This window comes from Theropithecus gelada, chromosome 3 (assembly GCF_003255815.1).
Source record: "Theropithecus gelada isolate Dixy chromosome 3, Tgel_1.0, whole genome shotgun sequence".
NCBI lineage: Eukaryota > Metazoa > Chordata > Mammalia > Primates > Cercopithecidae > Theropithecus > Theropithecus gelada.
The window spans coordinates 164443862-164461451 of record NC_037670.1 but is presented as its reverse complement, the minus strand read 5'-3'; the positions used below and the strand labels follow the sequence as shown (position 1 = coordinate 164461451).

General features: G+C 42.4%; 1 protein-coding gene across 4 annotated transcripts in view; it reads right to left on the bottom strand.

Moving 5' to 3' along the window:
- The window catches only part of TBXAS1 (thromboxane A synthase 1), a 199133-nt gene that overhangs the window by 87078 nt on the left and 94465 nt on the right, over positions 1-17590 (bottom strand). For all 4 annotated transcript variants that reach the window (XM_025380315.1, XM_025380316.1, XM_025380312.1 and 1 more), the window contains exon 5: positions 4313-4429. In XM_025380315.1, the coding sequence (XP_025236100.1) occupies positions 4313-4429 (117 nt within the window). The remainder of the gene's footprint in view (positions 1-4312; positions 4430-17590) is intronic.

Genomic DNA, 17590 nt, shown 5'->3' with positions numbered 1-17590 from the left:
AAAGCAGTGGGGAGGTGGGGGTTCAGGGGCCAGGTCCTTCGAGCCTGGAGATGCAGTTGGTCTGAGATGGTCAGAGAGGGGACCAACAGGAACACTCACAGCGCCAGGGCTTTCCACGCTGGCTCTCAGCAGAATCTTTTCAGGCAACTCGTGACATGCATATTCTCAGTTACCCTTAGAAATTCTGATTCTATAGATCTTGGGGTGGCTGAAATGATGTATTTTTAACAACGGTCCTAGGTGATTCTTATGCAGCCCTTGGTCCCACAAAGTTTGAGAACCAGTGACTTAGACAGCAAAGGCAGCTGGGAGATTAAAGTTTGAGGAAGCATCCAGAAACCAGGAGGTTTTGGGGAAGAAGACAGGACACTTCTCATTTTGTCCCCTCCACCCATCTTCCACAGCCTAGAAGCAGCCCCCCTGTCATTTCCTGCATCCTGTCCACACCACGGCTTAGAGCCTCAGCTCCCCTGCTCTTCATATGCAAAGGCAAGCTGCTTTTGGAATTAGAAAACTCTTTCCTCTCCTAATAAAGCTTGCTAACATACAGTTCAAAATTGAGCAACTACTTCCTTGATCTGGACAGCACCTACTGTCTACATTGGAGGCACCTTCAGGAGCAGTGGGTGCCACTGATTTCTTGGGTGAGAGAAAATGACAGGGAACACGATGTATGGAGCATGAAACAGACATACATTGGTTTCACGTTTCAGAAATATTATCTTTGCTGTGCACTTTTTCGTCCTCGTGTTTCTTTCCATGTGAGCAGCATTTAACACCTCTGGCTGCTCCTTCCTCTTTGAAATGCTTTCCCCTTCCACATTCTGCTGGTTTCCATTTCAGGCTGTTCTTCCTGAGTCTTCTTTATAGGTTTCTCCTCCGCTCCTCCCTTAAATATGGTTCTCCCCAGAACCATATCTAACACATATGCTACACGTCTCTGTGTTTTGAAGACCATCTTTCTTCCCCCTCCCACCTGAGCTCCATCTGCACAGCCAACTTCTTCTTGAAGGGTCTCCTTAGGGGCCTCCCAGTAAACTTCAACTTGCCAGGTCTAAAATCCCCAGAGGTGGGGAAAAAGTTAACTACTCCTGCCTCTGGGATGGAATCCTTTCAAATGGAAACCCAAGAACCTAAATTGAACTATATGGAGTAAAAAAAAAAAAGGCTTTCAAGGGAATTTCAAGGTTATTGATAGTGTATGGTAAATAATGGGCTCGATGAAATCGCTCTCTTACCTCTTGGTTTTTTTTTTTTTTTTTGAGATAGAGTTTGGAGTCTGACTCTGTTACCAAGGCTGGAGTGCAGTAGTGTGATCTTGGCTCACTGCAACCTCTGCCTCCTGGGTTCAAGCGATTCTCCTGCCTCAGGCTCCTGAGTAGCTGGGGTTATAGGTGCGTGCCACCACACTGGCTACTTTTTGCATTCTTAGTAGAGACAGGGTTTCACCATGTTGGTCAAGCTGGTCTCGAACTCCTGACCTCAGGTGATCCACCCGCCTCAGCCTCCCAAAGTGCTGGAATTACAGGCATGAGCCACCTTGCCTGACTTCTCTTGGCATCTTAATGCTGTGGACAGATTGAGTAACTCTATTTTCTGCAATTAATTCAGGCACTATGCATTTGATTTCTGGACTATAGGGAGAAGACTGGACCTCAAGAGCACTGGATTTGCTTGGGAGATGACAATGTATCACTTTCTGGAGTATCCCCTGTAAGGGGTTAAAGGAATCTAGACCGTGATAAAATTCCTTATCAAAGAATCATAGCCCAGGACTGCTAAACTTTATTTTCCTTTCCTTGCTTACTTTTCTTTCTCTTTTCTTCTCTTCTCAGATACTCTTTACCAATTTCTTTTTCACACACAAGGTTCTTTCTACTTCTATAGTGCGGTGAAGCCGTTGCTTTTGAATAAAGACATATACGCTAGTGATGCCAGCCCTAGGCTCACCTACCTCTCCTCTCTTCCCCTGGCCTTCTCTTGGCTAACTCAACCTTTTAGTGGCTGGATGTGAAAAAGGGGCACACCCCATGCAGCTTGTCTACATGGTTTAGAGCAGTGGTTTTAGTTTTAAGATGCAGGCTGTTCCTTCCCATTCTCCTGTGAATCCTCAATAGAGAACACAGATCGGAGTGAGCAGGGCTAATGGCTGCAGTGGAAGCAGGAGCCACTTTCCTCGCATGTCCTCGTGGGGAACTTCTGCTGGTCGTGGTTCCCAATACTGGCTTTACATGACAATCACCTGGGGAGCCTGAAAAAAATATCCTCAAACGCAGGCTGCATCCCAAAGCAAACCAACTGAATCAGAATTTCTAGGTGTGGGGCCCAGGCAGCAACAGTTCTCAGAGTCCCCCAAGTAATCCTGGTGGACCCCTCTGGCCAACGGCTGCATCTGTGTCACTGCATCTCCTGCTGTCTATGCTGTATCAGACCCAGTCTGGGAGGAAGGAACTGAGCATATGTGGGCCATGGGCCAGCCCCGATGGCATCTGCCACCCCCCTGCAATTGTCCCATTCTGGGTGAAGTATTAGCATAGCAAGCCCATGTGATCAGATGGGGACTCTATCTTTCAAACAGCTTTACCAGTAAGATAAGAGAAAATTTTATTTCCTTTGCCTACAACCTGTTTCCATACCTCAGTTGGTTCCAAACTTAGGCAGAAAATAGAGAAGTGTTGCTTCTGACCCTCCCCCACCCCCCAGCTTTCCACCAAGGCCCCGTTTGCTATACTTCCCCTTCCTGCACCCTCCAGACAGCCCCTGGCACAGTCCTAGGTGGCCTCCGAGCACCACTGGAAAATCACATGGAGGTAGCAAGCGGTCAGGCAGAGACGCGAAGAGCGCTCTGGAGCTGGATTCTGATTTTGGCTCTGCTGCTTACTAGCTATGAGACTGGGAGCACGCTACTTAATCTCTCTGTGCCTAGTTTCCTCCTCTGTAAACCAGGTTAGTAATAATAAGTATGACAGTATTTATCTCGCAGGAGTGTGGTGAAGAGGCAGTGTGTTAGTCTAAATAGGCAACCCTTGGAACCTGACTCTGAGCTGTGAGTGTGAGCTGGCGCTGCGTACAGAGACAGGCTCTGCCCCCAAACACCAACAGCTACCCATGGAAATGCAAATCAAAACCTCATTGAAAATGGGAGGGATCACTAGTTTCTGAGTGTGTTTAATTGGATATTATGAGGTGTGGAACTCCCTCCTCTTCTGGGGGACTTCAGAAGATTTATAGGAATTCAATCAGGACCATATGGGTGAGCATCTTGAGCTTAAGCTAAAAGGAGCTTTCATTTTTATTGAACTGAAGACAGGCTACTCTGGAACATCCAGACAGGGTGGATGGCAGAAGCCCAGGGCACTCCAGCCAAGCTTTGGAAACTCCCTTGCTCTAGAGATGCCTGTGTACCTGAGACTGGAACTAAAGAAGCCCCTTAGCCCCTTCATATCATAAGGGCTCAAGTTCTCTCTCCCTTGTGGTTGCAGAATTCAGAACAGCAAACACCAAAGCCAGACCAGCTTTGAGCTGCCAGGCTCAGATACAAAACACAGCAGTCAGGATCTGGTGTGTGAGACATCGGTCTGGAGCCGTACAAACACCAGGTTTTGGGTGCACAGCTGATAGGAAAGAGTGGGTCATTGAGTAGGGAAAAGAGAGTGTCCAGGGCCTTAGAGAGCTGGTAGCATCTTGTGGAGCCTGCCCTTCCCTTGAACTTGGCCTGGAGGTTAACTTGGGTGTTCCTGCCTGCCATGATCGCCCACTCCTCCCCAGTCATTCACTGCCATCACCTCCCTATTTAAGATCCGATTGGCAACTCACTTTTGTTTCATGCTGTTCTCTAGTTTCTTGCTATGTAAAGTGTGGTTCACTGTCCGGAAACAATGAAATTACCTGGCAGGGTGTTATAAACGCAGACTCTTAAGCCACCCTGGCCCTCTTGAGTCAGAGCCTGCACTGTAGCCAGATCCCCAGGTAATCCATTATGCATGACAGTCCAGCAGACACTTACAGTTTCCTCCTGGGGTCCCCAAAGCGCCTCAAGCTTTATCTCTGGACATAGGCGAATGCCCTGTGTACTTGTTGACTCACAATTCATTTATGGCAACTGGGGATGTGGGAGGCTGGAGAAATGAAAGATACTCAACACAGGGTGTGGTGCTTTCTGCATAATAGAGAGGTCTGAAGGTCCCAGTGGGCAAGGCATTTCGATTTGTCACCTGGGCAAGTCATGCAACATGAACTGGCTCTCAATCATGATTTGGAGAGAAGAAACCTACTCCGTAAGAGAAGAGAGTTTGCATTTCTCATGTCTTACCTCATTCAGCTTTTCAGGACTGAAAGCAGACATCAGGGCACCTCTGACCTCTTCCCATCTTTTGTCACGTAAAAACAGAACGCTGTCGGCTACCGACTTGAACTCCAAACCCGACGCCTGTTGGGAAGTAACAAGCAGAGGGTCAGGACTCAGAGTGTCAAAGCCACCTTGGTGGCAACACAGGTCCATGACAAACACCCTGGTTAAAGTCCATCGATGGCCAACAAGTTAGGAGGCTGCTCTTGCAAGGATACAGAGGAAGAATATAAAGGCTCACAGGCAATGATAGAAAGAATCATGGCCAGGGCCCAGAGGAAGCAGATGGGCAAGCTCTAGTGGCTCAGTTGTACCTGCTACGATGTGGTCATCATCATAGGCACAACTCAATGGCTTCTGTGTGTTCTGCAGTCCCCCTACCGAGCGGGGATTCCCTGAAGACAAACAAGGCACGCTTCCCGGAGATGGCCTAGTCTTTCTTGGTAATTAGTATCATGTGTGAACTTCGTGGCACAGGGTTTTGTGTGACTGGATTGATTAGGTTGGACCCGGAGTTGACAGACTTACTCGTCTGGACCCTTGTTGTATGGGTTGAGGGAGAGGGAAGGGAGAAAAGGAAAGGCCTTCAGAAGCATGTGCCAGGAGAGCTGCTTCCAAGAGCGTGCCTGCCATCATGTTTCTGTGTTCTATCAGTCATTCATTTTTTTCGCAGTCAGCCACCAGTGGTTGGTAGCCTAATATTGTGTTATGGGATGAATTCGGCCCCCCACCCCAAACGTCGAATATTTAAATCCTGACCCCAAGAACCACAGAATGTAACTGTGCAGTCAGCCTTCTATATCTGGGCATTCTGCATCTGTGGATTCAACCAATCCTGAATCAAAAATATTCAGAAAAAATTTCACCAAGTTCCGAAAAGCAAAACTTGAATTTGCCCTGTACAGAGAACTACATTGAATCCATGTACATGAAGTGATGTGTAGGCATTGTATTAGGTATTATAAGTAATCCAAAGTTGATTTAAAGCATACAGAAGGATGTATGTAGGTTATATGCAAATACTATGCCATTTTATATCAGAAACTTAAGCATCCACAAATTTTGGTGTCCTGAGCAAGGGTGGGTACTGGAACCAATCCCATGAGATACTGAGGGATGGCTGTATTTGGAGATAAGGTCTTTGAAGAGGTAATTAAGGCGGGGAGTGGTGACTCACGCCTGTAATCCCAGGACTTTGGGAGGCCGAGGCGGGTGGATCACCTGAGGTCAGGAGTTTGAGACCAGCCTGGCCAACATGGTGAAACCCCCTGTCTACTAAAAATACAAAAATTAGCCAGGCATGGTGGTAGGCACCTGTAATCCTAGCTACTTGGGAGGCTGAGGCAGGGAGAATTGCTCAAACCCAGGAGGCGGAGGTTGCAGTGAGCTGAGACTGCACTACTGCACTCCAGCCTAGGCAACAGAGCAAGACTCTGTCTCAAGAAAAGAGGTAATTAAGGTAAAATAAGGTCATTAGGGTGGGTCCTAATCCAACATGACTGGGGTGCTTATTAGAAGAGGAGATTGGGACAGAGACACACACAGAGGGAAGACCATGTGAGGATATAGGGAGAAGACAGCCATGCACAGGTCAAAGAGAGAGGCCTCTGGAGAAACCAACACTACTGACACCTTGACTTCAGGCTTCTGGTCTCCAGCACTGTGGGAAAATCAATTTCTATTGTTTAAACCCCCAGTCTATGGTTGGTTGGTATAGTAGCCTAGTAAACTAATACAGGGTTCAAGAAGTTGTCTATACCGTCTTGAATGAAAAAGACTTTGCGGCCGGGCATGGTGGCTCACGCCTATAATCTCAGCACTTTGGGAGGCCTAGGCGGGTGGATCACCTGAGGTCAGGAGTTCAAGACCAGCCTGGCCAATATGGTGAAACCCCGTCTCTACTGAAAATACAAAAATTAGCTGGGTGTGGTGGCAGGTACCTATAATTCCAGTTACTCAGGAGGTTGAGGCAGGAGAATCACTTGAACCTGGGAGGCTGAGGTTGCAGTGAGCCGAGATCGCACCACTGCACTCCAGCCTGGGTTGCAGTGAAACTTCATCTCAAAAATAAAAAATAAAAAAAGAAAGAAAAGAAAAAGACTGCGTTGGCCCTCATGAGTTAGCAGTCTAGAGGGGAAGCAGAGAGTAAACTCTTAAGCTAACCATTAGACGGAAAGTGAATTTGCCTGGAAGGAAAGTGTATTTCTTGGAGAAAGTATAGTTTCCTGGAGGGAAAATGGGGCAAGGTGGGACATCGGTAGGGAACATGGTTGGGAGGCTTCTCTGAGGTGAGCACTTTGGTCTCCTCATTCCTTCTTCCCAGGCCATTCTGTTTCTTTCTATAACCAACCGTCCCACTAAGTGGTCAAAAATGGAGCCCCCACCATTGGTCAGAGTGTCGCCAGCCTGCAGGTTCCAGGCTGTGGGGAGACAGGGGGTTGGGGGCCCAAGCAGTCTCAGAACCACATGTGCTGCATGGTGACACTATTTCTTTTCACTGTTTTAATTATAGCTGAAACATGAAGCCAGTCATCAGAATTCAAAAGCCTTGTAAAAACTCCTATTTAGAGGAAAATTATAATTTTCTGATAAAATATGAACACTCAAAATAAGCCATAAAACATAACTGCAAAGTATCTAGAGGGGAGTTAATTATATATTAGAACCAAGATGCTGGGATATTTTTTCTGCAGAGGAATACCTCTCTATATTTAGAAGGAAATTCTTTAGGAGCGCCATGGCCACTCAAGAGAATTATGGTTTTATGGAATTTGGGGAACATAATCCATTTGTTTAGGTTCCAGAGTTGAAGGAGGAAATCATACATTATGTGTATTTATGTAGTGGCAAGATGCAGTCCTGTGGCACACTACATGGAATAAAGCATTTAACTCCAAGCAAAGTGGGGTGATGGTTTACGTGGTTCTGATGAGACGGAATAAATTAGAGCTAACAGTGAAGACTGACTGGATCTTGTACCTATCCTTAACTCTTAAGGGTGAATTTACACTATTTTTTTCTTGCACCTGAAAGACAAATGTAGTCCTCCTTGCAATATGTCAGCATGGCCTTCAAGTATCTTTCTCACCAGCCTGCCATGACACTGTGCTCCCCTGGGCCTGGAAATTCCATTAGAATCCTCCATTTTTTAATGAAATCATTTGGGGCTATTGGTTGTTGTAATGTTTTTATTTCTGAAAAGATTTTATTTTTTTTTTTTAAACAGGGTCTTGCTCTGTCACCCAGGCAGTAGTGCACTGGTGTGATCATGGCCACTGGAACCCCAAACTTCTGGGCTCAAGCAATCCTACCCTCTCAGTCTCCTGAGTGGCCGGGACTAGAGGCACATGCCACCATGTCAGACTGATTTTTAAGTTTTTTTGTAGAGATGGTGTCTCACTATGTTGACCAGGCTGATGTTGAACTCCTAGCCTCAAGGGATCCTCACACCTTGGTCTCCCAAAGTGCTGGGATTACAGGCATGAGCCACTGTGCCTGGCCTCTTTTCGTTTCTAGATGTCCCGTGTTAAGAGGAAATTGATCATTTCAAAAGAGCAGTCAGATGGTGAGGGCACATTGAATCATGTCATATATGAAACAGTTGTCAGATTTTGGAATTTTAAACTGGAAAAGAGAAGATTTGGAAGATCAGATAGTGGTACTTAGGCATGTGCCCAATAAATATTTATTGAATACATACTGCATGGGAGAGGGAATTTAGGGTTTTTTTTTTTTTTTTGGTGATCTTGAGAAGTGGAATTGTGTTTAATAGGGGAAACTATGGGAAAAATTTCAGCTTATCTGAAGGAGAACTATTCCAATAGTCAACAGACAAAATTATTCAAAGATAAGATAACCTGCCTTGAGCGATGAGCTTCACACTCCTGGTGACTATTCCACTTCTTGGAAATCCTGTACCCAAGGCTTGAGCATGCAGAGGGGTTTGGTCTACAAGCCTTGCAAGAAGTTTTTCAACCCTGATAGTTCATGTATAGAAAGTCACTGCAGACATTCTTTTTCTATTAGTTTGCCTACACATTGATTTAAAAAACTGTGGTAAAATACACGTAACGTAAAATTCACCATCTTAACCTTCTTTTTTTTTTTTTTTTTTTTTTTTTTGAGATGGAGTCTTGCTCTGTTGCCCAGGCTGGAGTGCAGTGGCACAATCTCGGCTCACTGCAAGCTCCGCCTCTTGGGTTCACGCCATTCTCCTGCCTCAGCCTCCCGAATAGCTGGGACTACAGGCGCCCCATCTTAACCATTTTTAAGAGTACAGTTTGGTGGTATTAAGTACACTCACATGGTTGTGCTACTATCACCAGCATTCCTCCACAGAACTTTTTTCATCTTGCAAAAGTGAAACTCTGTGCCTATTCAACAATAGTTTCCATGCCCCCTCCATACCTCCCGCCTGTCCACATATGTTCATTGTTTAGATTTACTGAAAGATGCCTTGAAAGAGACAAAGGATTTCCCCCAAAGGAATGAGTGATATGGTTTGGCTGTGTCCCCACCCACATCTTATCTTGAATTGTACCTCCCACAATTCCCACGTGTGGTGGGAGGGACCTGGTGGGAGGAAATTGGATCATGGGATCAGGGCTTTCCTATGTTGTTCTCGTGGCAGTGAATAAGTCTCACAAGATCTGATGGTTTTATAAAGGAGAGTTTCCCTGAACAGATCCTCTTCTCTTGTCTGCTGCCATGTGAGGCGTGCCTTTCCCCTTCTGCCATGTTTGGGAGGCCTCCCCAGCCATGTGGAACTGTGAGTCCATTAAACCCCTCTCTTTTGTAAATTGCCCAGTCTCGGGTAGGTCTTTATCAGCAGTGTGAAAATGGACTAATTCAATGAGTAACAAGACTGGTAAGCGTGATGGAAGCCAGACTGTGCATTTCGTGCAGGAAGGGGACTCCGCAGAAAGGAGGTCCAGGGACACAGCTTTCTAGGCTCCTGTCTGTCAGCCTAGCTGTGTCCCAAGCCTCCAACCACTCTCTGGTCAGGGGCTTCCAGACGGCAGGCCATGACCAGTCATGAAATCAATGCCATGAGTGGCAACCAGCATTTAAAAAAAGGAGACAAAGAGACAAGAGATAGACAAGATTAGAAAATACAGAGGAGCATTTAACGTTAGGGAAAGTATTTTGTGGTTGTTGAACTTGTTCAAGGTGTGTGTGTGTGTGTATGTGTGTGTGTATGTGTATGTGTGTGTGCATGTGTGTGTGTATGCGTGTGTGTATGTGTATGTGTGTGTATGTGCGTGTGTGTGTGTGTGTATTCTGTGTCAAAATGTGAATGTGTTTCTTACTGTAGATCATAGTAAAAAAAGTTTGAAAAACTGAAACTAACCCAAACCTCAAACCCGGGAGTTGTTCTCTCTCAACGACAATCTTGTCAGTCACAACTATTAAACCTCTCTTTGATTGGCCAACTCTCTCCATCTCCACAGCCGCCACCCTGGCTGAGGTCACCATTATCTCAGCCCCTAACTGATTTCCCTGCCCTCAGCCTTGTCACACCCATCCGTACTCCACCCTGTAGTCAGTGGGATCTTTCTAAAGACAAATCTAGCCCTATCCTCGTGCAAACTCCCTAACTTGGTTTATGAGGCCTGGTATGTGCTGGCCAGTTCCCCATCCCTTTCTGAACACAAAGCCCAAAGGAGTTCCTTAACTTCCCAATCCCTTATAGAGTCTGAAGTCACAGGGCTTTCTGGAAGCTGGGGTTGCATTTGCTACTCTGGGATGGGCAGGATAATGCAGTGGTAAGAACATTGCCTCTACAGTCAGATGTCTGGGTTCAAATCTTGGCTCCGTGTGACTCTGAGAGCTGACCTCTCTGGTTTGACCTCTCTACAGTGTTTCAGTCTGTAAAATGGGGATAATAACATTACCAACCTCTTAGGATAGTTGTCAGGCTTCACTGACTTCACAAATATTTATTCAGTGCCTGGTATGTGCTAGACCCTAATTTAGGTGCTGAGGATACATCTGTAAACAAAATGAAGCTCCGTGTCCTCACAGAGCTTGCATTCTAGTGGGAGAAGGTGGACAATAAGCATGAGAAATACACTGGACGGTACAGTAGGATGGGGTGAGGCGTGTTATTAAATTGGTCAGTTGGCACTGGGCTCCTACATAGGTGAGATTTGTGCAAAGCCTCGAAGGAGCTGGGGGTTTGGTGGGCATGGGAAACATTAGAGCAAAGGCATCATGTGTGTGAGGACCCTCAGGGACGTGGCACGGCTGGAGGGGAGGGATGGAGGCAGGCCAGAGAGGGCATGGGGACTTGTGTGTGGAGGGCCTCCAGAACCTTGGTAGGATTTTTACTGCACATGACACAGGTGGTCATAGCAGAGTTTCGAACAGGGACATATCTGAGCTGACTTCTGTTTTAAAGAATCTCACTGTTAGGTGTTGAGAATCAACTGTGAAGAGCCAGGATGGAGGCAGGTAGAGCCATCAGGAGGAAGCACAGTGGCCAGGAGAGAGCGGGGGTGGAGGCTCAGGCCAGGGAGCTGGACACAGATATGGGGAGAAATGATCAGCTTGGCATGCTTTGAAGGTAGAGCCAACAGGATTTCCTGATGGACTGGATGTGAGGTGGGAGAGAGAAAGACAGGAGTCAAGGATGACTCCAAGGGTTTTGGACTGAGCAATCGGAATGATGAATGCAGTTAATACATTTACAGCTATTAGATATGAGTTCTAAATTTCTTTTCGAAGAATCGATATGTCAGTATGTTCAATTCTTTGCCTTCTACTTTTAAACTTAACTTCCTCACAAAGCAACCTTTTTTGATTACCTGCTCCACCCTGATTCACTTCAACCACCTGCTCCACTCTGACTCATTCTGATTTCCTACTCCACCCTGACTCATTCCGATTACCTGCTCTGTCATAGCCATTTTTCCAGCCAAACCACTCACCCCATCACTCTCTTTAAATTAGCCAGTCGGAATTAGTTTAGCCTGTGCGGTCTAATCCCAGCCAATAAGGGAAGGACACAATAGCAGGGGCCACGTGAGTCAGGGATAAGAACCCCTTCCCCTCCCTTGTCCAAGTGTGTGATCATCATTGCTCCATCTGTGAGGGCATACCCTTCTATAGAAGTAACTTGCCTTGCTGGGAATTAAAAAGAAAATTTTATATTCGTGTGCTATTTCTTTTGCGGCACCAAAACTTTATTTATAACACAGCTTTTAGGACAGTCCTTGGCACATGGTGTTGAGATGATGTCGCGTTATTCCCTTAGATCCTTGACTATGTCATCTCTCTAGGGTCTGGTCCTTCTCGTGAGCTGTTTTTCTCTTTCTCTGAAACTCTAGATCCCTCTCCAACCTCCTTTCTCCTTTGCCTGCTAACTCCTATTCACTTTCATGAACACAGTTTAGAGAACATCTCCTGAGGGAAGCCTTATTGACTGGACTTCACCCCAAGGACTTCGTGCAGATAACAGCTTACTCCCATTTTAAAAAGATTTTTTAAAAAAGTGATCCTTAGGGGCAAGTTCACTGATAAGTAATGTTTACTCATTCTTTTTTTCCCCCCATAGGGACAGATCTATAGATGTGGGAAGCAAAATGTTTGTGATTTCCAAGGACAATCTTATGGGGAAAGAGGAGAAGCAACAGGTTGGTGGTTTCATGGCTGACAGAACACAAAAGACAAATAAAACTCTATTAATCTGGAATCAAATAGAGACCCACAGATTTCTACACTTATCCCAGTCCAATTGAACATTTTATTTGTTATTTTCACAATGAACTACTGATCTGCAGAAATCACAGCTGAGAATAATTAATGTGCAGAGTCATGATTTAACATTAATCTGGATCATTCCATGAGCCAGCATAAACTGAGCCCCAAACCAGATAAAGACTTACAAAAAAGAAAAATTATAAGCCAATGTCACTCATGAACACAGACAGAAAAGTTGTAAACAAAATATTAGCTAATATAACTCAGTGATAAATTACAAGAATAATTCATTAAGACCAAGTGGGACTTACTCCAAGAATGCAACTTTGAAAATCAATGTAACTTGTTGCATTAACAGAATAAAAGAGAAAACCACATACAATCTCAAGAGATGCAGAAAAATATTGATAAAAAGTGACACCTATTCATAATAACAACTTTCAGTGAACTATCAATATAAGGAGACTTCCTTCACCTAAAAATGACATTTACAAAAACACCTGCAGTTAACATTATATTTAACAGTGAAATGGTTAACATTTTCTGAGGCTGGAAACAAGATAAGTATGTCCATTCTTACACTTGTATTTGACATCATAGAGAGGTCAATAAGGCAAGAAAAATAAATAAAATTTGTAAAAATTGGAATGGAAGAAGTAAAACTGTATTTATTTGTAGATAACATGATTGTATAACACAGAAGATTTGAGAAATATCTATAAATAAACTTCTAGATTCAATATTGAGCTTAAAAATATTGTTGGATACAAATTTAATATACAAAAGTTTATTTCTACACATGGGCAACAAACCACCGAAAAACGACGTTTTAAAAATGTAACTTACAATAACAGTAAAACTATTAAATATCTACAGATACATTTGACTAAGAATGTACAAAAGACCTGTAGTCTGGAACTATAAAATATTGCTAAGATAAATTTAAAATACCTAAATATATAGAGGTTCCACATTCATAGTTTGGAAAATTCAATATTGTTACGATGTCAATTCTTCAAAACTTAACAAGATTATTATGGTACTGTAGTTGTGTTGTGTAAACTACTAATATCTTAAGTAGAAAGATGAAAAGATGAACCAATTGAAAATAATAACTACAACAACTTTTCAAGATGCAGACAGTACAATAAGATATAAACAAGAAAAAGTTAAAAAGTGGGAAGATGATGTTAAAGTGTAGAGTTTTTGTCAGTTTTATTTTTGTTTGTTTATGCAATCCATGTTAAGTTGTCATCAGTTTAAAATAATGGGTTACAAGATTATTTGCAAACTATGATAACCTCAAATCTAAAAACACACAATAGATACACAAAACTGTGTCTGTTCTCATGCCTATAATCCCAGAACTTTGGCTGGGGCAGGCAGAGCACTTGAGGCCAGGAGTTTGAGACCAGCCTGGCCAACATGGTGAAATCCTGTCTCTATGAAAAAAATAAAAATAAAAAAAAAAATAAAAAATAGCCGGGTGTGGTGGTTCACACCTGTAATCCAAGCTACTTGGGTGGTTGAGGCATGAGAATTGCTTGAACCTGAGAGGCGGAGGTTGCAGTGAGCTGAGATCACGCCACTGCACTCCAGCCTGGGTGACAGAGTGAGACTGTCTCAAAAAGAAAAAACCAAAACAAACAAACAGAAAAAAACTAGAAATCAACAAGAAGAGGAATTTTGGAAACTATACAAACACATGGAAATTAAACAATGTTCCTGAATGACCATTGGGTCAATGAAGAGATTAAGAGAGAAATTGAAAAATTTCTGGAAACAAATTATAATGGAAACACAATGTACCAAAACCAATGGGATATGACAAAAGCAGTACTAGGAGGAAGATTTATAGTTATAAGTGCCTACAGCAAAAAAGTAGAAAAATTCAAATAAACAACCTAATGATACATCTTAAAGAACTAGAAAAGCAAGAGCTGAAGCCAAAGTTGGTAGAAAAAAAAAAAAAAGAAAGAAAGAAAGAATAAAGATCAGAGCAGAAACAAATGAAATTGAAATGAAGAAAACAATACAAAAGATCGACAAAACAAAAAGTTGGTTTTTTGAAAAGATAAACAAAATTGACAAACCTTTAGCCAGACTAAGAAAAAAAGAAAGAAGGCTCAAGTAAATAAAATCAGAGATGAAAAAAGAGACATTATAACATTATACTCAAAGGATCATTAGCAGCTACTATGGGCAACTGTATGCAAATAAATTGGAAAAATTCAATGTCCCTTCATAATAAAAACCCTAAAAAAAGGGCATAGAAGGATCATCAATCAACGTAATAAAAGCCATTTACAACAGACCCACAGTATCATACTGAATGGGGAAAAACTAAAAACCTTTCCTCCAAGATCTGGAACATGACAAGGATGCCCACTTTCACCACTGTTATTCAACATAGTACTGGAAGTCCTAGCTAGAGTAATCAGGCAAGAGAATGAAATAAAGGTATCCAAATTGGAAAGGAAGAAGTCAAATTATCTCTGTTTGCAGATGATATGATCTTATATTTAGAAAAACCTAAAGATTCCACCAAACAGCTATTAGATCTCATAAATGAATTCAGTAAAGTTGCAAGGTACAAAATCAACATACAAAAATCAGCAGCATTTCTATATGCCAACAGTGAACAATCTGAAAAAGAAACCAAGAAAGCAATCTAATTTACAATAGCTACAAATAAAATGAAATACTTAGGAATTAACTTTACTGAAGAAGTAAAAGATCTCTACAACGAAAACTGTAAAACACTGACACAAGAAATTGAAGATACAAAAAAAGGGAAAGATATTCCATATTCATGAATTGGAAGAATCAATATTGTTAAAATGTCCATATTACCTAAAACAATCTATAGATTCAATGCAATCTCTATCAAAAGAGTGACATTCCTCACAGAAATAGAAAAAACAATGCCAAAATATGTATGGAACCACGAAAGACCCAGAATAGCCAAAGCCATCCTGAGCAAAATGAACAGAACTGGAGGAATCACATTACTTGACTTCTAATTATATGACAGAGCTATAGTAACTAAAATAGCATGGCTCTAGCATAAAACCAGACACATGGACCAATGGAATAGAATAGAAAACCCACAAACAAATCCATACATCTACAGTGAACTCATTTTGACAAAGGTGCCAAGAAGAACCATTGAGAAAAGGATAGTCTCTTCAATAAATGGTGCTGGGAAGAGTGGATATCCATATGAAGAATAATGAAACTAGACCCCTATCTCTCACCATATACAAAAATTGAATCAAAATGGATTAAAGACTTAAATATGAGTCCTCAAACTATGAAACTACTAAAAGAAAACACTTGAGAAAATATCTAGGACATTGAACTGGGCAAAGATTTCTTGAGTAATACCCCACAAGCACAGGCAACCAACACAAAAAAGGGAAAATGAGATTGCATCAAGTTAAAAAGCTTCTGCACAGCAAAGGAAACAATCAGCAAAGTGAAGAGACAAGCCACAGACTGGGAGGAGGTATTTGCAAACTACCCATCTGGCAAGGGAATAATAACCAGAACATAGACGGAGCTCAAACAACTCTACAGGAAAAAAAATCTAATAATCCTATTAAAACGTGCAAAAGATCTGAATAGACAGTTAAAAGAAAAAAGACATACAAATGGCAAACAGGCAAATGAAAAGGTACTCAACATCACTGGTCATCAGAGAAATGCAAATCAAAACTACAAAGAGATATCATCTCACCCCAGTTAAAATGGCTTATAGCCAAAAGGCACGCAATAACACATGCTGCCAAGGACATGGAGAAAAGGGAACCCACATACACTGTTGGTGCAAATGTAAATTAGGACAATCACTACGGAGAACAGTTTGGAGGCTCCTCAAAAATCTAAGAAAACTAAAAATAGAGCTACCATATGATCCAGCAATCCCACTGCTAGGTATATACCCCAAAGAAAGGAAATCAGTGTATCAAAGAGATATCTGCACACCCATGTTTATTGCAGCACTGTTCACAAGAGCCAAATTTGGAAGCACCTAAGTGTCCATTAACAGACAACTGCATAAAGAAAACGTGGTACATATATACAATGGGAGTACAATTCAGCCATAAAAAAGAATAAAAGCCTGTCATTTGCAACAACGTGGATAGAATTGGAGGTCATTTTGTTAAATGAAATAAGCCAGGCACGGAAGGACAAAATTGGCATGTTCTCACTTATTTGTAGGAGCTAAAAATTAAAACAATTGAACTCATAGAGACAGTAGAATGATAGTTACCAGAGGCTGGGAAGAGTAGTGAAAGAATGTCGGGGGAGGTGGGGATGGTTAATGGATGGAAAAAAAATAGAAAAAATGAATAAGAGCTAGTATTTGGTGACTATAGTCAATAACAATTTATTTGTATGTTTTAAAATAACCAAAAGATCAGCATCATAAGACAGGGCAAGAAAATAAAAGATTATAATTGGATTGTTTGTAACACAAAGAAAGGAAAAATGCTTGAGATGATGGACACCCCATTTACCCTGATGTGATTATTACACATTGCATGCTTGTATCAAAATATTTCATATACCCCATAAATGTATACACCTACTACATACTCATAAAAATTAAAAGTTAAAAAAATGTAAAAAATTGACAAGCGATTCCTGTAAACATATATATGGAACCAAAAGAACTAGAATAACCACGAGAATTTACACTGCTATCTCTCTCTCTCTCTCTCTGTCTCTCTCTCTTTGTCTCTCTGTCTCTGTCTCTCTCTCGGACAGGGTCTCACTCTGTTGCTCAAGCTGAAGTGCAGTGGCAGAATCATGGCTCGCTGCAACCTACACCTCCTGGGCTTAAGCAATTTTCTCACCTCGGCCTTCTGAGTAGCTGGGACTACAGGTGTGCACCACCATGCCTGGCTAATTAGAACCATTTTTTTTTTTTTTTAGTAGAGACAGGTATGTTACCCAGGCTGATCTCAAACTCCTGGCCTCAAACAATTCCCCCACCTTGGCCTCCCAAAAATTATAGGCATTAGCCATGGTGCCTGGCCACACTGCCATCTTTCAAGATCGATGACAGAGCCGTACTATTTAAGAGAGTGTGATATCGTGATATTGGTGCAAGGATAAACAAAAAGACCAATGAACTGGACTAGAGTCCAGAAGTAGACTCACACATACGATCTCTTGATTTATGACACAGGTGCTGTTCAATTCAGGGGGGAATGGGTGGTCTTTTCAACAATGGTACTGGGGCAATTGGATATCAATACAGAGAGAAAAAAAAATGAGCCTTGATCCATACCTTACTCTATACACAAAAGTTAACTGGAGATAGATCATAGTCCCAATAGTGAAAGGTAGAACCATGATGCTTCCAAGAGAATATCTTTGTGACCTTGTATATAAGGCAAGAGTTCTTAAAGAGCATACCAAAAGCAATACCACAGAAGAAGATTTTGATAAATTGGACTTTATTATCAAAGGTTATTATTAAGAAATATAACACACAAACCATGGACTGGGAGAAGATATTCACAACACGTT